Here is a 26,671-nt window from a genome sequence, read left to right on the forward strand (position 1 = left end):
GCCTAATGCGTATGAGCTTAAGTACCAAGAATGTTCCAAACGAACAAACCTGTCTTGGAAGAAGCACACCCAGAATGCTCATTAAAAGCAAGGATGGTGGGACTTGGGCTCACACACTTTGGACCTGTTATTAGGAGGGACCAGTCCCTGGAGAAGGACATCACACTTGGTAAAGTAGAGGGTCAGTGAAAAACAGGAAGACCCTCAATGAGATGGACTGACACAGTGGCTGCAACAATGGGCTCAAGCATAACAAGTGTTGTGAGGATGGTGCAGGACTGGGCAGTGTTTCTTTCTGTTGTATGTAGGGTCACTGTGAGTTGGAAGCAACTTGATGGCACCTAACAACAACAACCAAGAATGTAGACGTACGGACAAGAGGCTAGTAGGTCTGGCTCTCACCAGGCATCACTCTAGCACTGCTTTTTGGATAAGAGACCTTTCTCATCATCCGCCTTGTCTTTTGTCTGCAGCGTCTCTTATTTGGGTAGAAGGTCTAGTGCAATGACTTGGATATCTTCCTTTCCTTCCTTGTATGATATCTTTGGTGCCATTTCTTGAATTATGGGGATCGGCTTAATCTATGCCTTGATTCCTTTACTATGTTGACTGATCTCCAAATCTGGAAACTTTGCTGTCGAGTCCTTTGGGGTGAAATGTGCCTTTGTGAAGGACTTTGAAGGGGCTTCAGGTGACAAAGAAGAATTATTGAGGTTAGCACTGCTGCCAGGCTAGGTCTTTGTCAGATCAGATTTTAGCCCTGGTGGTGCAGCGGTTAAGCTTTCGGCTGCTAACCAAAAGTTGGCAGTTCAAATCCACCAGCTGCTTCTTAGAAATCCTAAGTGGTATTTCTACTGTGTCCTATGCGGTCGCTATGAGTTGAAATTGACTCAATGGCAATGAGTTTGTTGTTGTTTTTTTTTTGGTTCAAGTTTGAATATAGGTTTTCCTAAGCTCAGTGGATTGACACAGTGGCTGCAACGATGGGCTCAAGCATTAACGGTTGTGAGGATGGTGCAGGAGCAGCAGTGTTTTGTTCTGTAGTACCTAAGGTCGCTGTGAGTTGGAGCCGACTCTACACCTAACAACAACAAGCCATGTGGACTGAAGCTTTCAGCCGCTGCTCTGGCCCTCTCACCGGCTCTTTCATCTCTGGCTCGCTGGTTGAAAAAACCACTTTTTCCCGAACCCATGATTTCACCTGGTTGCCCCTAACCTCATAGGCTACCTCTTTTTCTTTCCTCCGTGACTCAGGGTCCTCAGCCTCTGGCCCGTTTCCTTCAGTCCTATTCAGTTAGTTATAACCTGGTGAAAAGGATGGCTTTCCTCCAGTGTGACTTGGCTTCTTGTCCCTGAGTCTCGGCCAGCTGTTCTTATAGGTCCTGGAAGCATGTTAGACTTGCAGATATTCTGACCCACCCCAGAACGACTGAATCAGAAGTTCTGGGGCTAGGGCCCAGCTGTCCGTGTTTTAACAAGGAGCCCTGGTGTTGCAGCGGTTTATTAAAGCCCTTGGCTGCTAACTCAAAGGTTGGCGCTTGGAACCCACCAGCCGCTCCTTGGGAGAAAGATATGGCAGTCTGGTCCCCTAAAGATTACAGCCTTGGGAACCTTCTGGGAGCAGTTCTACTTTGTCCTATTGGGTCGTTATGAGTGGGAATCAACTTGACAGCAATGGGTTTGGTTTTCCAGGTGGCTGGGATGAGAACTCAAGCTTTTGAACCTCTGCTCTGGGCTAGTATCTCGGCCCAATCTCACCAGTCGCCTTGTGGGCCCTTATCAGAAGAGCCAGCAGCCTGGACTCCTCTGCCTTTGTTCAGAAGCAGGGCTGTGTTTGCTCAGCAGGTGAACTAAGTGATTGTGTTCCCTGTGCCTAAATGTTTAGGTTATTTGCAAAGCAGTGGTGATTGAGACACCCAGAACTCAAACAATGTTTAAGCCATTCTGTCTTCAAATTTGGAACCCTGGTGGTGCAGTGGTTAAGAGCTTGGCTGCTAACCAAAAGGCTGGCAGTTCGAATCTACCAGCTGCTCCTTGGAAACCCTATGGGTCAGGTCTACTCTGTCTACAGGGTTGCTGTGTGTTCAAGTTATGGCTTCTCGCCCCACTGGGGTACTAAGCTGACTCCTTTCAGGACTGGCCTTGCCAAGGTCTAATAATTACTGTCTAAGTTTCCAAAACTCCTAAACATGCACAGACCCTAACAGAGGAAGAGTGAAAGGCTCATCCCCGCACACATTGCATTAGCCTTTGGTAATAAATCTCCTGTGCTTCCTTTATTGGAATTTCACTTGAAAGAAGGTTTTTTAAAGTTATAGTCTGTTAAGAAGATTTTTTAAAGTTATATTTTTCCTTTTTTAAATTTTTGTTTTCCTACCTTCCTCCCAGTCCCCCCGTCCAAATACAGGCAATTCTTTCTTTATTCTTCACTGGAGTGGGATATTTTAGGTTCGTTTAGGTCTTCCTCATTTTTTAAATAACAGCTCAACTGCTTGCGAAACAATTGGACTTCCCTTTGGCAGAGACCTCGTTCCCGTGGCAGATGGAATTAATTGCTTTCGCTTTTTCAGTAATGGGCTTGAACAAAGGGAGCCCTGGTTGTGCAGTGGTTAAAGCGCTTGGCTGCAACTAACTGAACAGGCTTTGAAGGTTTTCAACAACGTAGTACTTACTTGCAGGTCTTTCCTAAATCGGGCTCATGTGTCCTGCGCCACCTCAACACTGTGTCAGTATTCTCCTGCAGCAACCGGGTGAGAATCTGACCACATCTGATTGAGAGAAAAGAAGGGTTTGTTTTTTTTTTTTCCTTCTTTGAGAAGGTATTGTTTTACCTTATCTTTTCTTTTATGGATACAGGTACTTCTTACTTTGTGCCTTTCTTGGCTTTTATTCCTCACTGGCTCTGCAGTTGGAGTGTTCAGGCTCATTTGTTGTTGTGGGGTGCCATCAAGTCAGTTCTGACACATAGTGACCTCAGGTGACAGAGCAGAACTGCTCCATAGGGTTTTCTTGGCTGTAATCTTTACGAAAGCAGATCTGCACATCTTTCTCCCACAGAGCTGCTAGGTGCCAAGCACATCACAGCCTGCCCCTTTCTCTTACCTGGATCATAGTTCTGGGTACCTCACCACTGCTAAAAAACCCAGTGCCATTGAGTCAATGCCAACTCATAGAGACCCTATAGGACAGAGTAGAACTGCCCCATGGAGTTTCCAAGGAGCACCTGGCAGATGCAAACTGCCAACCCTTTGGTTAGCAGCCGTAGCACTTAACCACTACACCACCAGGGTTTCCGCTCACCACTGGCACTCTCTCTTAATACCTGCTCTTATCCTTCTGTGTTGGCCTCCTCTGTTCACGGATGTGCTGGTCTTTACCTTTCATTCCCAACAGACCGTAAGCTCCTTGGGAACGAAGGCAGTAATCCCTTTTCCCCTTCTATTCCCTGAAACACTTAGCCTGGAGGAGAATCATACGGGCTGCTTGAGTGAATACATCCTTCCCTTTTTCCTTTATGACAGTTTTTAAAGCTGTATTTTTGTAACACTTTAGTCCCTGTGCTGAGTGACAGGTGATACAGGAAAAGCAGATTTGTCTCCTTCCAATGGGAAGCTCAGCATTCCTTTAGGGACTTCTCACTTTTTTAATGAGAGAGCAGGGTACTGCCGGGGGATAGAATAATTTTAAAAACTATAAACTAACATGCAAACATAAAATATTTTTATTACCTTATTGAAGTATCTAGAGTCATCACTATTTTATATATTTACTCCAGTATTTTGATGGCTTAGTACCTGTTCTTATGTAAAATCCTAACTAAAATAGCCAGTGTCTCGGTCATCTAGTGCTGCTGTAACAGAAATACCATAAGTGGATGGCTTCTACAAAGAGAAATTTATTCTCTCACAGTCTAGTAGGTTACAAGTCCAAATTCAGGGTGTCACCTCCAGGGAAAGTCTTTCTCTTTCAGCTCTGGAGGAAGGCCCTTGTCCTCAAACGTCCCCTGGTCGAGGAGTTTCTCAGGTGCTGGGACCCCGTGCCCAAAGGATGCACTCTGCTCCTGGTGCTATTTTCTTGGTGGTATGAGGTCCCCAACTCTCTGCTTGCTTCCCTTTCCTTTTATCTCTTGAGAGATAAAATGTGGTGCAGGCCATACTCCAGGGAAACTCCCTTTACCTTGGATCAGGGAGGTGACCTTACTAAGGGTGGTGTTACAATCCCACCCTAATTCTCTTTAACATAAAATTACAATCACGTAGTGGAGGACAACCACAGAATTCTGGGAATCGTGGCTTAACCAAGTTGACACATAATTTTGGGGGACACAGATTGGTCCATGACAGCCAGTAAACCAACACACATTTTCTACACTCCAAATAGTCCTGTAAGACTTGCTTAAATTAGCAAACTCCTGTTTCTATTGCCAGGCACTCTCTCCAGCCGTCAGACGTAACCTCATGGTTCTTCGGTACATGACCAGGTTTAACGACCCATCTCCGTAGATTTCCAGTTCCCCCTTTGACTGAGAAGGAATGCGTGCGGGCGTTCAGTGTGAAAGGAAAGCCTTGTTGCCTTAGAGCCATCCGGAGGGATCCTTGGCACTGAGGATGGCGTCTGCGTGTTTTTGTTTGTTTATTGTTTCATTTACACGGTTGGCTGTGCCCATCATTGAACAGATATTTACTGAGGGGAGAGCAGTCTGCTTTGTTAGTCCCATTTAGTTTTTTTTTAAATTGTGGTAAAATAACAGATAACATAAACTTTAGCACTTTGACCATTTTAAAGCATACAGTTCAATGGTTTTAATTGCATTCACAAAGTTGTGTAACCAACACCACTATCTAGTTCTAGTTTGTTATCACTCCCAAAGAAATGCTACACCCACTAAGCAGTCACTCTCTGTTCTTTCCACCCCGCCAAAAAAAAAAAAAACCAAACTAAGCCCACTACTGTCGAGCCAATTCCAACTCGTAGAGACCGTGCAGGACAGAGTAGAGCTGCCCCATAGGGTTTCCAAGGTTGTAATCTTTATAAGGAAACCCTGGTGGCATAGTGGTTAAGTATTATGGCTGTTAACCAAGAGGTTGGTGGTTTGAATCCATCAGGTGCTCCTTGGAAGCTCTATGGGGCAGTTCTAGTCTGTCCTGTAGGGTCACTATGAGTTGTAATCGACTCGACGGCAGTGGGTTTTTGGTTTTAACCTTTGCAAAGTAGACTGCCACATCTTTCTTACGTGGAACGGCTGCTGGGTTTGAACTGCCTTATGGATCAGAACAGAATGTTGCCCCGTGTAGTGCTGGAAGATGAGCCTCCTAGGTTGCGAGGCACTTCACAATAGCCGAAGCAATGGACTCAGACACGCCAACCATCACTAGGAGGGCGCATGACTGCGTAATGTTTAGTTCTGTTATACAAAAGGTTGTCATGATTGGAGCCAACTCTTCAGGAACTAACAATGACAACAAACTTGGGTGTAGACGCCAGCCTCCCTGATGACCAGCCGTAACGCCTTCAGGGGGTACCTACCCTCTCCAAGTCTCACTTTCCTCATCTGCAGAATGCTGCTTATTGTGAGAAACAAATGAACGGCCCTCATATAAAGCACTGATCGCCGTGTATCGTTTATATCAAAACATATTTATTATATATTATTGTTGTCAGGTGCTGTCAACTCGGTTCCAACTCATAGCAGCCCTGCGTACAGCAGAACGCTGCCTGCTCCTGTGCCGCGCTCATGATCATTGTTATGCTTGAGCCCATCTTTGCAGCCACCATATCAATCCATCTCCTTGAGGGTCTTTCTCTTTTTCACGGACCCTCTTCTTTACCAAGTATGATGTACTTCTCCAGGGACTGATCCCTCCTGACAACATGCCCAAAGTATATTGTTAACTATTATTAAATTATATATTGACAATTTATAGTATACAATTTATATGTTATGAAATTATGTATTTATAATTTATAATATACAAATCGTATATTATTACATTACATATATTAAATAAACATATTATTTATTACATAATTTATTAGAGTCATTGTTATCATCGGTCATTTCCTGGACGCTGTGCACACCTTGGTATTATTTGCACAGCTGTGCGTACTGTGGGTGTGTGCACATTTTTCTGAGGACTCTTACTGGTTCTCATAACCCCACAATCAAGAATTACTTACCAGGGTCCTTTCCAGCTCTGGGATTCTAGTTTTGAGTGGAAAGAATCTGTGTTGCCTGTGTTTGAGACAGGAAGTTGGATGAGAAGGAATTTGCAGATATGGACCTACTTATGAAATTACCCAGATGTGGATCAAGCAGGGCTAAGGGTTGAAAGAATGGGATTACTGACTTTGGTGATACCACGAAGCAAGATACCGTATCACTCTGTCCTGAAGCAGCCATGTAATACCAGGGGCAAGGCTCCGTCTAAGGCTGCCCTGAAGTCTCTGTGCTTGAGGGTGGAGGACGTCAGCCAACAACGGGGGATGAACGGATGGTGCAGAAGATAGCCTTGGAACCTTCCCTTTCTACTGAAAGGCATCATATACACATATATATTTAAAGAAGACTCTCTTTTTATCAGACATCTACCTTTTTGGTGTTTGTATTGATTTTGTTTCTATCCTTATAAAGTTTTATTAAGTTGGCCTTGAAGTCCTAGGATAATTTTTGTGATAAATAGAAAGCGAGCTGCTGGAAGGCGGCAGTATTGAATCAAATGAAAATATTTTCTGAAATTTAAGAAGGAAAAAAAAAGATCTCTAGCAAATTGTTGATATAAAGCAGCTGCTCATATTGTACTTGCTGCATCCATCAACACAGCTTTGATTAGTGTGTTTTCCCTTTTTTAAAGCCAGGCAAGTGGTTTTCAAATGCTCTTAATTAGGTTTTCCCCCATCTGTGTGCAGACTTTTCTGCCTAACAGGCTTTCCGTAAGCTTAGTTTGCTCGGCAGCCCTGCAGAGGGTCCAGAGGCAAGGGGCCATCGATAACCCAGTCCTGGGGTGTTCCCAAGGTGACCCGTACGCCAGGCTCAGCCAGGGCACACAGCCCGGCATATGGCCATGAGGGCATCAAGTGACTTGTGGAAAGGGAAGAAGACAGGGGAATTCTAAGAAAAAGAAGAACTGGAACTCCAGGAGGGGATTGATGGTGGGAATCAGAAATCCAAAAAGTAAAACAGACTCAATGAATACCCATTATTTCCCCAAAACACCAGAATAAGGTTGATATTCCAAGGATCCCACTGGGTGTGAGCGACCCTGGGTCAGAGGAAGCTGGTTGGGTCAGGAAGACCCTAAAGAGGAGGAATTAATGGAGGTTCCGTGTATGGGGTCAGGCACCCCACAACAATGATGCAGGGAGCACGGCCATCCCCATCTAATAGATGAGGGAACTGAAGTTCAAGACAATTACGGAATTTTGTCTAAAGTCCCTTAACCTGTTGCCCTTAAGTCAATTCTGACTCATAGCGACTCTATAGGATGGAGTAGACCTGCCCCATAGGGTTTCCAGGAGCACCTGGTGGATTCAAACTGCCAACCTTTTGGTCAGCAGCTGTAGCTCTTAACCACTGTGCCACCAAATAAACATGAGTTTCAGGAGTTTAGAACTAAGCCGCCTGTCTCTAACTTCATCCCACATTCTCTGCCTACCTCCTGTGCTCTGTTTTTTCCCATCTAACATGTAATCGCCACCCAGGGCACTGTGTGTTTTGCTTGTTTAATTTGTTTAGTGTTTTTCTCCTAGCACCTCTCAAGGGTAAGGATTTTTCTCTGTTTTATTCCTTGCTCTACCGCTAGATCAGAGCTTAGTATACAGTAGTTAGTCCCTGGGTGCTGAAAATGGTGAACACACTGCTGTCAAACCCAGAGGCACCTCAGAAGAAAGGCCTGGCAATCTACTTCTGAAAAAATCGGCCATTGAAAGCGCTATGGAGCACAGTTCTATTCTGACACACATCGTATTGCCACGAGCTGGTATGACTCCATGGCAACTGGCTTGCAATTAGTATCTGCTGAGTGAATAAACGATAAGCATTTTTGTTTTTTTAAAGAAAGGAGAGCAGTAATTTACAAAGTAAAGCTGCTCTACGACAAAGTCCCGAGGAAGGCTCCCAAAGAACTCAGTAAAAATCTACGGGAGCCGACATGTTTTCCCATTGCTTTTAGTGTTTTAACTGTCCGGATGGCAGACAGTCCCAGAATCACTCAGTTCACATCTCTTTGAAAGGAACTACGCATTTTCTTGGAATTAGGCATCTTGTTTCCTTTAAGAAATTGAAAGAAAAATGATACTGTTAGTTCAGTGGTTTAAATCTAGTCATAATAAACGTCTTACTTGGCATGAACATTAAAAATTAGCTACTTTCAATTGAATCTTTCCCTATGCCTAAGTTATCCTTGGGAGGCCTGCTGGTACAGTGGTTAAGAGCTCGGCTGCTAATCAAAAGGTCACCGGTTCGAATCCACCAGCCGCACCTTGGAAGCCCCATGGGGCAGCTCTCCTCTGCCCGATAGGATCGCTATGAGTTTAAATTGACTTGATGGCAACAAGTTTTTAACTTGTTCCTCAATAATGCCTTCTGAATTCGAATAAGGGGGATTGATGGTCTTTAAGGCATTTTTTAAAGAAGTGGTTGAAACTCGATATGCAAACATTTTCTGGATTTTTGATAAACTTGCTGAGTAAATTCTACAGGCCAGGATGGGGCTAGATGCTCCAGGTAGTCCTTGGCCTCCTCGAAACCCTGCTCTGAAAGCAGCAGTATTTTACTTCAAGTGGAGACAACATTCAGTTAATCGACAAATGTATCGAAGACGTATTTATTGATCAACTACCTTCTAGTTCTAGGTACTTGGGAGGCATCAGTGAAACGAAACAAAGGCCCCTGCCCTCATGGAGTTTACATTCAAACATGTAGTGAGGGAGAGAGTGTGCTCAGAGGGGGATATGGAATACAAATAAAACATCTTCCTGCCTCTTAGGAGACGGCTGCTCCCTGTCTCTCATTTTTAAACCAGGAGGAGCCCTGGTGGCCCAGTGGTAAAGAACTCCACTGCTAGCTGCTAACCAAAAGCTTGGCAGTTTGAATTCACCAGCCGCTCCTTGGAAACCCTATGGGGCAGTTCTACACTGGAGGCCTGGTGGCGCAGTGGTTAAGCATTCAGTTGCTAACCAAAAGGTTAGCAGTTTGAATCTACCAGCTGCTCCTTGGGAACCCAGTGGTCCTAGTCTGTCCTATAAGGCTGCAATGGGTTCGAGGGGAGATGAGAATAAAGTAACGGTGAATAAAACGAGTCACCTTTGGTAATCCTCAGGGGCTAAACTGCATGGAAGAGGCTAAAAAGTTGTAGGTATTCAGAATAAGTATCAGGAAAGAGGACAGGAGAGAGGAGGTGTGACTGAGCGGGGCCTCTCAGGATCCCTAGGTTCAGATACTTTGAAGAGACACCGCAGGGCTTTGCAAGTGAGGGGGACTCCGTGAGCGGGAATCTGGAGAAGCAGTGCTCGTGGTGCGTGCTGTTTAAGCTGGAGTCCCCGGTGCTGCAAACGGTTAATGGACTTGAATGCTGTCTTCATTATCTCGCACTCCTGTAACAGAAATACCACCAGTGGGTGGGTTTCACAAACAGTTAAAAAAAAACAAAACCCTGTTGCCATCGAGTTGAGTACGACACGCAGGGACCCTGCAGGACAGAGTAGAACTGCCCCATAAGGTTTCCAAGGAGCAGCTGGTGGAGTCAACTTGCCAATATTTTGGTTAGCCCATTGAAAAAAATCCATTGCCATTGAGTCGATTCCGACTCACAGAGACCCTATGCGACAGGAGTAGAACTGCCCCATAGGGTTTCCCAGAAGCACCTAGTGGATTTGAACTGCTGACCTTTTGGTTAGCAACCATAGCTCTTAACCACTACGCCACCAGGGTTTCTGAAGCAGTCAAGCTCTTAACCAGGAGACTAGAAGTTCAAATTCAGGTTCCAGGGAAAGGCTCTCTCTCTCTCTCTCTGTCAGCCCTGGAGGAAGGTCCTTTTTGCTTCTGTTCCTTGGTGAGCTTCCTGTGCCTTGGCATCTATTTCTCCCATTTCTGTTTGCTTCTCTATGCTTCATCTGCTCTTTTTGTATCTCAAACGTGATTGTTTTAAAACCCAGCCTACACTGATATGGCCTTTTAGCATAAGAAAGAAAACCCATTCCCAAATGGGATTAGAACCAGAGTAGAAATGTTAGGATTTATAACACTTCTTTTTGGGGGACATAATTCAATCCATAACAGCTTCTCGCTGAAAAGTTAGAGGTTCGAGTCCACCCAAAGGTGCCTTGGAAGAAAGGCCTGGTCTATTAGCCCTTGAAAACCTTATGGAGCACAGTTCTATCCTAACATACCTGGGGTTGCCAGGAGTGGGAATTGACAGCAACTGGTACTGTTGTTATGAAGCAACAGGTAACTGAAATGATCTAAACTGGCTGGTGGATTTGAACAGCTGACCTTTTGGTTAGTAGCCATAGCTCTTCACCACTGCACCACCAGGGCTCTGCAATGTTTACTGCTATACGTGTATGTGAAAAATTATTTTTAAAATGAATCTGAAGGGCAAACACCTAATCATGAAAGTGGTTACCTTTGGGGAAGAAGAAATGAGAATAGGGTAGGGAAAATGAATAAGGAGGTCAAGTTTATCCTTATTAAAAAATATTATCCTCTTATTAAAAAAACACACCTGGATTAGAAATCACAAAACATTAACCTTTGTTAGTTCTTGAAAGTGGAAACAAAGGTGTTGTCTGTTAGCCTCTGTACTTTAAGAAATTCCCAGAAGCAAAGGAACAAACATCCTGTAAGAAGACAGGAGGGTTAAGAGGTACTTGAGGACATCGAGACATGCTGAGTCCAAATAACATGGCCCCACGGAGCCAAGGAGGATGCATCAACACCAGTTCAGTAGAGAAGTGAAAGTGTGTTAAGATTAGAAAAGAAGCCACTGGATTCAGAAATAAGCAAGTCATCAGTGACCTTGGATAGCAGCTAGCTTCTCTAGAGAAGTGGGTGTGAAAGTGAGATTGCAGGGGAAGAAGGAGAAGGTGGATGTGGACAGAAGTTTGGCTTTAAAAGAAAGGAAGTTGAGAAAGAAGATGGTAGCTAGAGGGAGCCCAAACTCAAAACCCATTGCTGTGGAGCCAATTCCAACTCATAGCGGCCTCACACGCTTTCCAAGGTTGCAAATTTCTGCAGAAGCAGACCACTACATCTTTCTCCAGAGGAGCCAAGGGTGGTTTCGAATCGCCAACCTCTTGGTTAACAGTCGAGTGCTGTAACCACTGCACCATCACCAGGGATCCTTCCAGAGGGAGCAGTGGGGTCAAATACAGACTCCCCCCCTCCGCCATGTAGAAAGACATTTCTTTAAAAAATTTCAAAGAGAACCTCCAACTGGCTTTTTTTTTTTTTTCTTTTCAATGTGGTGAGCATAAACTCTTGTGCAAAAAAAAAAAAAAAAAAAAATTAGCTTCAGGCAAATTATTCCAGACTATAGAAAAAAAAAAGGAGCCCCGGGGGCGCAGCCATTGGCACTCTGCTGCTAACCAAAAGGTCAGTGGTTTGAACCCACCAGCTGGTCCGAGGCACAAAGATGTGGCACTCTGTTTCCGTAAAGATTACAGCCTTGGAAGCCCTATGGGGAAGTTCTACTTTGTCCTACAGGGTCGCTATGAGTTGGAACCAAATCCACGGCAAAGCGTTTAGGTTTTTTGGTATTGTTATTTGTTTTGGGTGCCCAGGTAACTCCTAACATTTGTTTAGGGCTTTATGTCTTAGTTATCTAGTGCTCCTATAACAGAAATACCACAAGTAGATAGCTTTAACAAACAGGTTTATTCTCTCACAGTCTAGTAGGCTAGAAGTCCAAATTCAGGGCTTCAGCTTCAGGAGAAAGCTTTCTCTTTGTTGGCTCTGGGGAAAGTCCTTGTCATCAATCTTCCCTTGGTCTAGGAGCTTCTCCATGCAGGAAACAAAGGACACTTTCTGTTCCCAGCACTACTTTCTTGGTGGTACGAGGTCCGCCTGCCTCTCTGCTTGATTCCCTCTTTTATATCTCAAAATAGATTGATTTGAGGCACAACCTAATCTTGTAGATTGAGTCCTGCCTCATTATCATCAAAGAAGTAGGATTTACAACACACAGGAAAATGTCATCAGATGACAAAATAGTGGACAGTCACACAATACAGGGAATCATGGCCTAGCCAAGTTGACACACATTTTTGGGGGACACAATTCAGTCCATGACAATAACTTGACAAGCACTTTCACATACCCTCTCTCATGTGCGCCTCCCACAACCCACGAGCTGGCAGCACTGGTAGGACAATTTGTAGTAGAAGCAAAGTGAGGCCCAGACCTTCAAGGAGCCCTGGTGGCACAGTGGTTAAGTGCTCGGCTGCTAACCAAAAGGTCAGCAGCTGGAATCCACCGGCTGCTTGGAAACCCTATGGGGCAGCTCTACTCTGTCCCACAGGGTCGCTCCGAGCTGGGTTTAGACCTTCATACCTGCTTCCCTCTCTAGGTCTTGAAGAGGTGTTAGTTACACTCGGGTGCCCTGAGTACTCAACATTTGGCCAACAGCTTTGTTCCTCTGGAGGCCGTTGGTGTTGGCCGGAGTTTGAGATATGGTTGCCAGGTTTTGAGTCCTCGATAACTAAGATTCTGCTGCCTCCTTTGTAAAATGAGAACAATTGCTACCTACTCACAACATTGTGGCCATGAGTTAATTTGTTTATACCAAGCATATTTATTTTCTATTTTATGACAGAAACGTGTGGAATGCAGGAGCCAAAACTCACTCATTTTTTTATCCCCACAGGGCTGACACTGTAACTTGCACACAACAGGCCTTCGGTCGGCATTGAATTGAGTTAAGCTCTGTTCAGAGGAAGAGAAGCCTAGAACACAGAGGAAAACGACTGAGCCATTAGTGAGCCTCCCACATCCCCTGAATCTTCACTTCTCCTTAAATCCCAAATTGTTCAGGTCTTAATAGCCTTGTAGTTTATGAAACGCTTTCATGTTTCCACATTTGAGTCTCAGAGCACCTAATTATGTAAGCGATCAGTCCTCTTTCCCTTTCACGGGAAACTGAGAAAATACACAAAATTTGACCTGTTCAGGTTCATAGACCGATGGTTTTCCAAGCGAGGCCAGTGGCCTCAGCAAACAACGCCTACACGTGTTCATGTGTTCAAACTAGAGCAATAAGCTTTATATAACATCTTCTCTAAAATAAATATGAAATGAGACCTAACAGTCATCATTTACCCTAGACCAAAAATGAGAAGGTAAGGGGGGACAAGGAAGCTAGGTTAAGGAAAACAGAACCACCACAATGAAAATGATGAGAACGCTGACTCATTGTGAAAAGTGTAACCAATGTCACTGAAGAGTAGGTACAGAAATTGTTAAATGAGAACATAATTTGCTATGTAAATTTTCTCTAAAATCACAATATTTTTAAAGAATAAAACAAATACTAAATCTCAGATGCTTCATAATTTGAAAGCATCTCCAAGTTGACTCTGTTAGAGAAGGAAGGAGGAAAGATTTTGCTAGTAGTCATTGCAGTTGCAAAAACTTTTAGAAATTTTAAATAGCAATGGCTGTCCACTTTGCTGATTCAAAATGGCATAGCTGGTTTCTTGCAAATTAAAACAAAACAAAACAAAAAAACACTATAAAGTTCCCCTTCAGAGAAAGCTTTCCTTTCTCTCCCAGACTTTTCAATATTTAATATTGAGTCTTTTTTTTCTCTCACAGATGTTCATTTAAGGTAAACTTTTTTTTTAAAAAAAATAATAACCTTGTTTTGTGGCTACAGTGGTACACACAGATAAGTAAACTGACACAAGCTAGGAAAATGCTGGCTAGATTGTAAAAGGAAGATGGTTTTTACCAAAGAAAGAATGAAATAGCAAACGTGGAGGGGGGGTCCCCATTACTTGCTCTGGGACCAGACCCTTCTGTAGTCCCTAATACTTCCCCCCACCTCCCGCCTCTGGTAGCACTCAGAAGGAAAAAAGCATTCCTTTCGGATTTAGGACTCTCCAAAGCAGACCAATGGTTTGGCAGAGGAAGTGGGAAAAGCTAAGTAGATTTCCCAGGAACTTTCATTTTCAGTCCTTAAGCGGTCATAAGCTTTATGCCTGGCCGATTCCGTTTCCTGCCAAGGTTTCCTCGGTGTCCCCCCGGCCAGAAAGCACCGGTCGCGTCACCCGCCGCCCACACCGTCTGCTCCGGGTGCAAAGAAGTTGCCATTCTTGCGAAAGCGCAAACTTGGGTGGGGGGGTGGGACTCAAGGGGTCCTGGCAGCCGGGGGCAGGGGCGCGGCGGGGGGTGGTGGCCCAGGAGGGGTGGGTGCAGGGGGGAGGGGGGCGCCGGCTCCCGGGGAGTAGACCCCAGGGGGGAGACGGCCGGGGAGTAGACCCCCGGGGGGGAGGTGGCCTGAGGCGGGGGTGCCGGTGGCCGGAGGCGGGAGTGCCGGGTGGGGCGGTGGCCGGAGGCGGGGGCACCGGGGGGGCGGTCCGCCGAGTGCCCAGGCCACCCCACGTGGGCTCCGGCCGGCTCTCCCGCTCCTGCCCCTGCGCTCCGAGCGCGCTTCCTCTTCCGTCCTCCGGGCGTCTGGAGGTGAAAGTCCGGGCGCTGCGTGGACCCCTGCTGCCCGACGGCTTGCCGGGCTGCGAGGTCCCGGGTCTCCGGGGTCCCCCGAGTCCGAGGCGCCGAGCCGGGTCGGCGGCGGGGAGGCGTCCCGGGCACCAGCGAGGCGTCGCGTGGTGAGCTGCGCGCCCCGGGGGCGCACGGGCGGGCGCGCGTCGTGGGCAGGGCGCGGACGGACGGGAGGTGCGGAAAGCTTTCCTGCGGGAAAATGAGGAAGCCGGACGTGAAGATCGTGCTCCTGGGGGACATGAACGTGGGGAAGACGTCGCTGCTTCACAGGTACATGGAGCGGCGCTTCCAGGACACGGTCAGCACGGTGGGGGGCGCCTTCTACCTGAAGCAGTGGCGCTCCTACAACATCTCCATTTGGGACACGGCAGGTGAGGCCCGGGCACTCTGTCTCGGCGTTTACCCCCAATGCCCAGATTTCCTCTGGAGAAGGACTGCAGAGGCCAAGGGGCAGGGGGCAGGGAGAGGAGGGCCTTACAGACCCGAAAGACGCGTCCCCAAGGGCAGGGAGTCCCGGGCCTTGAACAGGGTCCGGCCTTTGCTGGGCAGGTGGCTCTGTCTCGAGGTCAGGCCAACAGTCCCTGTGCTCGCGGCTACCCTTGGTCCCTCTGTTTTCCCTCTCGTCCTTGCTTGATAGTTGGGTAAACTCTCTGCCAGTTTAATCAGTAGGTGCGCCTTAGCCACAATCCACGTGAGTCCGGCAAAGCGCGCCTCGCTCCAAAGAGAGAATCTGCTGGTCGTTTGTCTACTCTGCGTTGCCCTTTCGCTCCAGATCACTGCGGTTCTAGCGCAGAGTCTGCTTATTGTAACCAGGAATGTCTCATGCCCCCGACCCCCTCCATCCCTCCTGTATTTTCAGTGAACATGATCTCGTTTGATATCTACAACAGCCTTGAGAGGGAGGCAAAGCAAAGGTTATTCGCTCTTCTTTGCAAAAGAGGAAACTGAGGCACAGAGCCCATTACCCCTGTGAGTTTAGTCAAGACAGTGGGAACTAGAAGGAGTCTCTCTTCTCCTAGATCATATTTGCATTTCCCACTCAATATTTCTCATGTGCTCAATTTTGGCTTCTATAAGTTATGTGGGTTTGGAGTAATTTTCTGTAGAAGCATTTAAGATAGTTAATGGATGATTTTTGGTGCCTGTAGTATTTGCAATTTTTCCAAAAACACAACTTATCAGAGGGTCTTAATTCAAGCTTTCAATTTGTTAACTCTGCAAAATAACACTGGCGTTTACAGTGTTACAGTGTAAATATACTTCCTTCCCCACGAAAAAAGAGTAAGTTTTTGTAAGTAAATAGGGAAACTTGAAATAGTAAATTCGAAAGCCTGAAACTGTAAGGTCTGGTTTCTTTTATGTCAACAACTTAAAAAAGTGATATACCCAGAGGTCCCGTCCAGAATTTTTCCACTGACAACGTGGGTGCAACAGTGTGCTGAATCAACACGGTTATAACTAATTCTCTATTTAAAACGGAATTAATGGAGTTGCCTGACATGAATCCACCCTGTGCCCCCGCTGCTTTCCTTGTTGCTTTGATGGTTGACATCCTGATGAATTGTTTGCCAACAGGCTTCGAAAACTGGTCATCGAGGTAGTAACGTGCCTTTCGCTGCTCTTTACTCCACCTCCAACGCCTTCCCCAGGCTGCTGGGAAAGGTTCTCTAAGATCCTTTATTTTCCCTAACTCTCTGTTGTTGTGGTTGTGCTGTGCCATCGACTGGATTCCAACTCATGATGACCGCACGTGTTACAGAGTAGAACTGCTCCATAGCCTTTTCTTGGCTGTAATCTTTATGGAAGGAGATTGCCAGGTCTTTTCTTCCATGGTGCTGCTGGGTGAGTTCAAACCAACCTCTCGGCGATTAAAACCAAAAACCCAAACCCATTGCCATTGAGTCTACTCCAACTCCGAGTACAAACCCTTTACACCACGCAGGGACCTGGCTAACAGTAGGCGTTTGGTAACGGTAGAGTGTAGGCACTGCCAATCAGATAACAAGAACTCATTGGCTGCCACTTCTGTACCTGTAAAAGCTGCCCTTTTGTTAAATGGCCGGACTTCCCTGCTGCATTTAGTTTACAAGAGGATAATAGAGCATTGGCCCTGGGGGGCCCACACTGAGACCCCGTGCACCGGCCACCATAAGATGCAGGCTTTTACCATAGGTCCTGTTTCTGGAACAGAGGTGAACCTGCTGCCTTAGAACAGGTTTCTCCTGCCTTAGAGGCTGTGAGGTAGCAGTTTAATTTCAACTGGCCATTTTCTACTTGGGTGCCAAGGACTTGATGCAGCCAGAATCTTGATCACCAGAGGGTTTTGTAATACTGCTGATACGATGTCCTAGATATCTTGTCGGGTTCCCAAAGGCAGCGACTCACTTCCTGGTTGCTAGGCGGCTGCGTTCTCCTTTCTGGAATGACAAGTGTGAAGTCAGCAAGGCTCTGATGAGCTGTGGGGGCCCATCAGGCCCCCTTCTCCACATTCTTGACCTCCTGTGTACACATTCTCAGGGCGACCTTGGCTCAGAGTAAACAGTGACTCAGCTCACCTCTGTGCATGGCTCCTCAGAGGCTGTGGGGTTCTGGGGCACTAGAAGGGAAACGGAGCCCTGGTGGCACAGTGGTTAAGAGCTAAGGCTACTAACCAAAAAAGCTTGGCAGTTGGAATCCACCAGGCGCTCCTTGGAAACTCTATGGGAGCAGTTCTCCTCTGTCCTGGAGGGTCAGTATCACTATGAGTTGGGATTCACTTGATAGCAACAGGTTTGAGTTTTTTTGGTAGGAGGGAAACAGTGGTATGAGTACTTACCTTTTCAGTTCAGTGGAAATTCGAAATTTTAACTTTTAGGGGACCCTACTGTGTTTTCACCTTTTGCCCTGCTCTTAAACTTTCTGTCCATTCTGCAAACATTGTTAAGTAGTTTTAGTTCTAGTTCCCACAGCCAAAGCAGAGAGATGAGGACCAAACAGAGGATGAATCTTTTTTTTTTTTTTTAATTGTGGGGAAATGGGTATAACAAAGGAGCCCTGAGTGGCACAAACGGTTAGCACACTTGGCTGCTAGCACATTGCCTTGGAAGGCTGCATGCCCCCTCCTCATTTATTCGTCCTTTGTTCTTCAAAGCTGTAGCCCCTTAGTGTGGGGCTGGCAATTTGAATCCTCCCAGAGGCACCTTAGAAGAAAGGCCTGGCAAACTACGTCTGAAAAACCAACCATGGAAACCCCATGGAGCACAGTTCTGCTCTGACTCACATGAGTTCACCATGCATCAGAGTTGACTCAATGACAACTGGTTACATGTAAGAAGACATTAACCATTCCAACGGTGACCGTTTTTACACGTACAATTCACTGACGTTATTTATCTTCCCCACGTGGCGCTGGATGAATCCTTTTTAATTCCTACTCCTAGTAACACGAGGTGGGAGGGGAGGGTGTGGGTGGGAAGAAGGTATTATGATGTTTAGTAGTAAGAACATAGCACTGGATGAGTTTCTGTTTTACTCTTGGCATATTCTTTCAAAAAACAAAGTACCTGGCTGCTTATACTCTGTATGCTGGAGGGGGGAAAGACATTTGCTAGGCTGACTGAATACGTTACGTTACTCAGTTCTCACAGATCCCTTCAGGCTAAGTATTATTACTTGCATTTTATCGATGGGGAAATAGAGGGTCATAGAAGCTAGGCAGGATTCAGACCTTCATCTATGTGGTTCCAGCCCACCCTCTTTCCGTGATGCCCTTGCCACTCCTGGTCCTTGCTCTTAACTTACTCACTGTCCTTTTGGGCAGACAGATGTCATTTAATCACCGCATTGTGGTGTGACTGCCTGGGATGCCCTAACAGAGTACACCATCACCCTGTTCTTGTCTGGCCTTCCCTCAGTCGGCTTGAACAGCCTAAAGAGATGTTGCCCATTGGTCTGCAGATAAAAACTGTGCACCTGCTATGCGCCAAACACTATTTTAGGGCCTGCTTTCTAGCAGTGAACACCTGGTTGCCACTCCATGGCCTTTGTATTCCAGAGAAGGCGGAGAGACAAACAAGGAAATAATATATCTTCACATCTCATAGTTGCTATGAAGAAAATGCAACAGGAAGATGAGAGCGTGACCACAGTCTTAGAAGGCTTGGTGACGCCTCCTCACTTATTTGTCCTTTGTTCTTCAAAGCTGTGGCCCCTTTAGAGCGGGGACAGTATCTGACTGGTCTTTGCATTTTCGGTGCCTGTTCTTTGAAGATAAGAGGAGGCCCAGGAACGAGGCCGTGGGAGGTGGCACAGAGAAATAGCCCGGAACCCAAATCCGAGAGTCATATTGCCTGCTCAGCCACTGTACTCGTTTGCTATTGGTGCCGTGACGGGTTGAGGTTTTGGGGGATACTGGCATGGGGGAATGCATTTTGCATGTGGGACAGACGTTAGGTCTTGGGGGCCGGAAGGTGGACTGTGGTGGCAGAATAATCCCCCCCGCCCACCAAAGATGTCTTATTTTGCTTAACATTTCTTCCCTCAGTCTGTGTCTTTTCCCTCACATTTTACTATCACAGCAAAAGAAACCAGGCTGCACCTTCGACACTTTGCTTGGAAATCCCTTCAGCTAAATATCCAAGTTCATCCTTTACAAGTTTTGATTTTCGCATAACTTCAGGAAACAGCTCAGCTAAGTGTTCTGCTGCTGTTTCACGACTGTCCCCTTTTCTCCAGTTTCCAGTTCCATGTTCCTCACTTTCATCTGAGCTCTCACTGGCAAGGGAACCCTGATGGCACAGTGGTTAAACGCTCGGCTGCTAACTGAAAGGTTCTCAGTTCAAATCCACCAGCCGGTCCACAGGAGAAAGATGTGGCAGTCAGCCTCCGTAAAGATTGTAGCCTTGGAAACTCTGTGGAGCAGTTGTGCTTTGTCCAGTGGGGTCTCTATGAGCCGCAATCAACTTGATGGCTGTGGGGGTTTCACTGGCAGCATCTTTGATATCCATGATTCTACCAGCAGTCTGTTGATGACATTTAGGTATTCTGTAAGATGGTGTATTTTTTTGCTACTAAGCTTCTTGCTGCCTTTTGAGTCCTTCCTAGCAGAGTTGTTAAAATCTATATTTCTGCTAGTATTCTGTTCAAGGCAATCTAGGCTTTTTCTATAATTCTCCTTAAAATTATGCCAGCCTCTGCCTGTTGCCCAATTCTGTAGCCACGCCCACACTTTCAGGTATTTGTTAATGTATGTCTTAGTCATCTAGTGCTGCTATAACAGAAATACCACAAGCGGATGGCTTTAACAAAGAGAAATTTATTCTCTCACAGTCTAGTAGGCTACAAGTCCAAATTCAGGGCCTCAGCTCCAGGGAGTTGCTTTCTCTCTCTGTCAGCTCCAGAGAAAGGTCCTTCTCCTCAGTCTTCCCCTGAACTAGGAGCTTGTCCACTCAGGAACTCTGGGTCCAAAGGACACGCTCTGCTCTTGGTGCTTCTTTCTTGGTGGTATGAGGTTCACATGTCTCTCTGCTCACTTCTCTATTTTATATCTCAAAAGAGATTGGTTTAAGACACTAATCTTGTAGATCTCATCAGTTTAGCTGCCACTCATCCATCTCATTGCAGCATAGCGATAGAGTTTACAACACATAGGGAAATTATATCAGATGACAATATGGTAGACAGTCATACAATACTGGGAATCATGACCTAGCCAAGTTGACAGATATTTTTGGGGGACACAACTCAATCCATAACACTGTATTACCCCATTCCTAGTACCAAAATCTGTATTAGTTTCCTATTGATGCTGTGACAAGTGGCCATAAGCTTAGTAGCTTAAAAGCAACACAAAGTATCTTACATTTCTAGAGGTTGGAAGTTTTAAATAAGAGGTTCACTGGGCTAAAATCAAGGTGTCAGCAGGGCCGCATTCCTTTCTGAAGGCTCTAGGGGGAGAATCTGTTTTCTTGTTATTTCCAGTTTCTCGAGGCCACCCACACTCCTTGGCTTATAACCCCTTCCTTTATCTTCAGAGTCAGCAATGGCCAGTTGAGTCTGTCTGACAGCACATCACCATGACAACAACTCTTCCCCATTTAAAGGACCCTTGTGATTATTTTGGGCCCACCTGCATAGTCTAGGATAATCTCCTTATTTTAAGGCAGGGCTTCAAACCAGTTTGAACCTGTTCAGTCATGGCCAATGAAGCGAAGCCAGAACAGACCCCAATTTTTACAATTTGGGTGATCCAAAACGAGAAAAATTGTAGGTTGAAGCTCTGGAATGGGAGACTCGGAAGAGGCATAGTGAGCCCTTTTAGGAGCCTGATGCATAAGACTGGATAATTGGCAGGACTGTGGTGAGTGATACACACTCAAAGCAGCGTGGTCGGCCGCCATTTTTGAGCAGGGCAACGCAGTTTCCGGCTCTGCTCAAAATCCCAGTGGGCAAGAGATTTGGTTGCTATGTGATATGTATGCTCCCTTGTTTTCTAAGAGGGAGATTAGGTTTTTAGCAGGGCTTCAACTCATAATTTTTCTCATTCCACTTATCACTTGGATTCACCCAAATTTTAAAAATTCGATTCTGCTCCAGTTTCGCTTCCTCGGCCGTGACTGAACTGGGAAGAGCTGGTTCGAAACCCTGTTTTAAGGTCATCCGATTACCACCCTCAATTCCATCTGCAGCTTTAATTCCCTTTGCTCTGAAACATATTCATAGATTCTAGGCATCAGGATGCTTTTGGGAAGCCATTATCCTGCCTATCACAGCCACTGACTAGATGTGTGACCTTGTGATTGTATCTCATCTCTCCATGCCTCGGCTGCTTCATCTATAAAACGGGTCTAATTGTAGCACCTACCTAAAGCACTGCTGTTAGGAATAAATGAGTTAATATTGTAAAGTGTTTGGAACAGCACCTGGAACTAGGAAGCACTGTGTGTTTGCTAATATCTCTTAGCCCTGGGTGCAGTGATCATATTGCCACCAGTGAGCAGGTCACAGATGGAGAAGAGAGGCTGGGTAAGCCCAAAGAAGAATTCTGTGATGAATGGAGAGGTCAGAGAGAGGAAGGAAAGCGGGAGGAGATGACTGTGGTGAGCAATGACTGAAGAGTTTAAGTAACAGTTGCTGCATGTAATACTGAGATACCCCCAGATGTCTGCAAGGCCCTGTGGTATTTAATTCTTTCCTTTGCATTAAATTAAACTCCAGGGCTGTGTGGAATCAAGCCAGGGATTCAGTGATGACTGGCTTGACTCATGGAAAGCACAGACTGACTTGTTCTTATCATTCCCTTGTTGTGCTCTGCTTGAACTGTGAGAGAAGGCATTCCTCAGTCATGGTCTTAGCTGGGAAGTCTGGATTTTGGTGTGCGCTTCAGGGACACCAGGGTGCTTGGTGCCAGCATTGCCAAGGACCGCAGCCGCCCTCTGGCCTCAGTGTTAGAGGGATACCAATGAAAGACCATGTCTCCTGAGAAGGAGCTGGGATGTGGATGGGTCTGGAACCCATGGGGCATAGAGTGGGGCTGAAAAAAACTGAGGACTCTTTGGTGTGAAGTAGAGAAGACTTGGGGCCCCAATAACTGTTTTCAAAATTTTGAACGGTTGTCATGTGGAAGAGGAGTTTAAGCCTTGTTCTATATCTCACTCCAGATAGTAGAACTAGGCGTGATGAGTGGGTGGAATTTTATTACAGGGAGGCAGATAAGCTCTGTGCACAAGTGGGACCGGGCCGGGCTACCTTCCAGAATAGGGTGCTCCCTGCCATTTGTAGTGTTGCTGCTATTTATAGAGTGCTACCATGTACCAGACTGCAGCAGCTGATAATCCGGTAAGTGGTTCTGTTGTGCACAGGGTAGCTATGAATCAGAACTGACTCGATGGCACCTAACGACAACAGCACCATGGACCAGACTCAGCGCTGAGGGCTTCAGTTTCTGCTCTCATTTCATCCCCACACCCATCCTCCTGGAAGGTGTTACCGTCGTCGCTGAGTCACACATCAGGGAACAGTCTTACAGAAGGGAAGCAACTTGCCCAAAGTCATGCAAATTGTAAATGGTGTCAGTTTAACTCCAAAACCTTGTCAGCCGTGAAATCATTGTGAAATCAAAGTCTGAACGTCTGTTGGTTCCTGACGTCTGTTTGTTCTTCTGTGGATCAAGACCTTCCTTCCCAAAGCCTAAATCCAGTGATTTATGAAGACAAGGTCTTGTTGGGTGGAGGGTCTCAGGCTCTACCGGTCCATCTGTGACTTACGAGACGGGAGCTCTGTGCGAACCCAAGCTGGGCTCTGTAAGGAATGGAGACGCAGCTTTGCTTGGAGCAGACTGTTCTTAAGCGTCTCTGTGAGAGTCATGGTGGTTGGTTTAAGATCTTTCTCTTTATTTGAACAACTTTAGTGTGCAACCCAGAAGTTGCAAGTAAATGATACCTTGGTGCCCACAAAAGGGACAATGTCATTGCCTGTGTCTGTGAAGCCAGCGAGAAGGTCGTGGCAGCCTGAGCCACAGTGCTGTGAGCTGTTGTGCTGCCCGAGAGGGGAACATCAGGCCATGTTAGTGAAGGATTTGGCCGGCGCCAGATGAAGATGCCAGATGGAGGTGGACCATCCAGTTCTGAGGAATGGGAACCTCCCCCACCACTCTTTCTACTCCGCACAAAAGTCACAGTCCTTAACCCCTGTCAAAAACTGAAATGCACAGAGAAATGCCAAAAATTAGTGTCATGGAATATATTTGTTGTGATTAGATACGATTTGAATTGGGTGGCATCAACCAAGTGAGGTAGTCCCCGACTTACAACTGGTTCCTTTCTGACGATTCCGTCCTAAGTCAGTTCTAAGTCAGATACCTAATTTTTTTTAAGTTTTCATTATTTTTGCCTTTTATTATCTGTATTTTTATAAACCCAATTTTATTGGAAACGTTGCATACAAACTTACAGAAGTATCTTAATAGATACCTACATACATAAAAAATATACAAATCATGATAGTTTACACCCACCATGAACAAGAGTTGGATGATGTTGGCATTTTGTCAGTTGTGGCAATAACTCCACTTGTGGAAGGTTCTGGACCATCTGGATTACCCCTGAGAATGCGGATGGCGTTTGTAGTCAGAAAATTAGTGAGAGTTGTCTTTATGGCCCTTTTCTTTTTTTTCTTCACATATTTCATGGTAACATATCACTGCTTCCCGAATCTGCTTCTCAACCTTAGCAAAGTGATCAGGTTTTGGGTCCATGTCATCAAGCAGCTAAAACCCTGGATTTAGTTTAGAAAAAACTCCAGCTAATTCTTTCACTGTAAACTTTTCTGACAACTTCTCTCCTTCCTCTTCCTCATTATTTCATTCTTCTTCAGCATTTCTTTCCTCTTCAAAATGCATTAAGTCCTGGTCTGTCAATTCCCCTCCTCCATGGACTCTGAGCTGCTCCACATTGGTGATACCAGGTTCTAAATTCAGAGTTCTTGCCATATGGATGATTTTCCCACCAATCTCTTCTATCATATTACCCTGATCAAATGCTTGGAGCGTGTTCACATAACTTAGCAATTTTTTCCACATCCCCTGCATGGATTTTCCCATAACTTCCTCCCAGGAAGATGCCGTGTTCCAGATACGCTGACAGTTTGTAAGTGTGGTTTCTCATAACTTGAATGTGTCATAAGTTGGGGACTACCTGTGTTGGGAAGGCCCTCTGAAGAAGGGAGGGGTTCTCTAGGTCACATTGTTATGTTAATTTCCCAGGAGATAGCATCAGAACATGTGCAGGGTGCCAGGATCCTTCAGGGTAAAGTCAGTCACTAAGGATGTGCCCTACATTGTCCAGCCCAACCCTGGAGTTCCTGCCCCTGGAAACTGGCCACTTGTTGATAATTCTCCTAAACAGCCCAGAGACTAAGGCAACACAGTCTCCACTAAGCTGCTTCCTAGGCTGGTGTTTGACCTGAAGGCGACTTTAGGGAAGTTCCTTAAAGGCTCAAGGTTCAAAAGGACACCTAAGCGCAGATGGCCTGACTGAGTCACCCCAACTTCATGAACCCCGAAATCTGGATTTCAGGAGGATTGAATGGTTTGTCACTCCCATCCACTGCAGCTGACCCAAATCCATGTAATGGAATGGATGCCTTAAGTCAGGATGGAAAACGCAGTCCTGTTTTGAATGAGCATGGAGAACGGATAGTACTTTCTTTGGCAGGGTCTCAAAGGGCTGATGGTTTGATACTTTTGACTTTTCTATGAGGAATTCCCTTAAGGTCATGAAGCATAAAATTATCGTCTGAAGACATTAAATATGATTCAGGTATTTGTTAATAACGAATATACTTGGCCTTAACAGGTTGAGTTTCTCCTGAATCAGCACCACACTAAACCAAAAACCAAACCTGTTGCCGTCAAGTCGATTCCGACTCATAGCAACTGTCTTAGTTATCTAGTGCTGTCATCACAGAAATTCCACAAGTGGGTGGCTTTAACAAAGAGAAATTTATTCTCTCACAGTCTAGTAGGTTATAAGTCCAAATTCAGGGCGTTGGCTCCGGGGAAGTCTTTCTCTCTCTGTCGGTTCTGGAGGAAGGTCCTTGTCCTTAATCTTCCCGTGGTCGAGAAGTTTCTCAGGTGCAAGGACCCTGTGTCCAAAGGACGTGCTTTGCTCCTGGTGCGGCTTTCTTGGTGGTATGAGGTCCCCAACTCTCTGCTTGCTTCCCTTTATCTCTTGAGAGAGAAAATGTGGTGTAGGCCACACCCCAGGGAAACTCCATTTACATTGGATCAGGGAGGTGACCTGAGTAAGGGTGTGTTACAATCCCACCCTAATCCTCTCAACATAAAATTACAATCACAAAACGGAGGACAACCACACAATACTGGGAATCATGGCCTAACCAAGTTGATATACACATCTTTGGGGGACATAATTCAATCCATGACAGCGACCCTTTAGGACAGAGTAGAACTACCCTATTGAGTTTCCAAGGAGTGGCTGGTAGAATCAAACTGCCGACCTTTTGGTTAGCAGCCGAATGCTTAACCACTGTGCCACCAGGACTCCAACACCACACTAAAAAACCAAAAACCAAACCCATGGCCGTCAAGTTGATTCTGACCCATACCAACCCAAGAAGAAAGAGTAGAACTGCCCCATAGGGTTTCTAAGGAGCTCCTGGTGGATTCGAATTGCCGACCTTTTGGTTAGTAGCCCAACTGCCATCAGAGCTGCAACCCCACACTAAAAAAAAAAACACTAATGAGCCTTAAATAACTCTTCCCACCCACAGAATTCCTGCGGCACCCCCTCTGGGGGAGCTCTGGATTAAGCCTCCAGCAGATGGAGCTGCTCACAGGGGTCCACAGTCCTTTGAGAAGTCTAAGTACAATGCTGCCTTGTCTGCTCCTGCTGAGTTTCAACAGTCGATTTTCTCCCACCCATCTTAATACCCACGTCAGTGACTGACCCTACATTCATATTTAGGCCATTGTATTTTGGCCAAGAACGCAGATATTTGACTATACAGAAATTCTGCAAGTGAAGCCTTGCACCCAAGGGGGTGCCACTCCAAGGCCTCAGAAGAGATAGATAACCATGAGAGACTGGCCAGAAATGGAGATAGTCTGCACAAAAGGTAGAGCCCAGAGGGTGCAGAGGCTGGATTTCAGCCGGCACTCATTTTATATCAGATGAGACTTCTTAGGGGTTTTCTGAGGTTTTAATATGATGACCCTCAGCCTGACAGTATTTGTGTGACAAGGAACATTTGGCAGTTTACATCTTCTTTCTTTAGATGAGGGGGCTGAGACTGGTCCCCTGGGAACTGACAAGCCACACCCATTAATTCACATATTATCTATGGTTGCTTTCTTGTTAAAACCAACCAAAAAAAAAAAAAAATCCATTGCCATTGAGTTGATTCCAACTCCTAGCAACTCTATAGGACAAAGTACAACTGTCCCATTGGGTTTCCAAAGCT

At 45.9% G+C, this 26,671-nt stretch overlaps 1 protein-coding gene across 2 annotated transcripts in view; it reads left to right on the forward strand.

Annotated features, from left to right (window-relative positions):
• The first annotated feature begins 14,812 nt into the window (after positions 1-14,812).
• The window catches only part of RAB20 (RAB20, member RAS oncogene family), a 41,650-nt gene continuing 29,791 nt past the window's right edge, over positions 14,813-26,671 (forward strand). Inside the window, exon 1 of one of the 2 annotated variants that reach the window (XM_003413979.4) lies at positions 14,813-15,084. In XM_003413979.4, the coding sequence (XP_003414027.1) occupies positions 14,913-15,084 (172 nt within the window). In that variant the 5' untranslated portion in view covers positions 14,813-14,912. The remainder of the gene's footprint in view (positions 15,085-26,671) is intronic. The other variant, XM_023553198.2, reaches the window with a different exon arrangement.

This window comes from Loxodonta africana, chromosome 23, assembly GCF_030014295.1.
Source record: "Loxodonta africana isolate mLoxAfr1 chromosome 23, mLoxAfr1.hap2, whole genome shotgun sequence".
Lineage (NCBI taxonomy): Eukaryota > Metazoa > Chordata > Mammalia > Proboscidea > Elephantidae > Loxodonta > Loxodonta africana.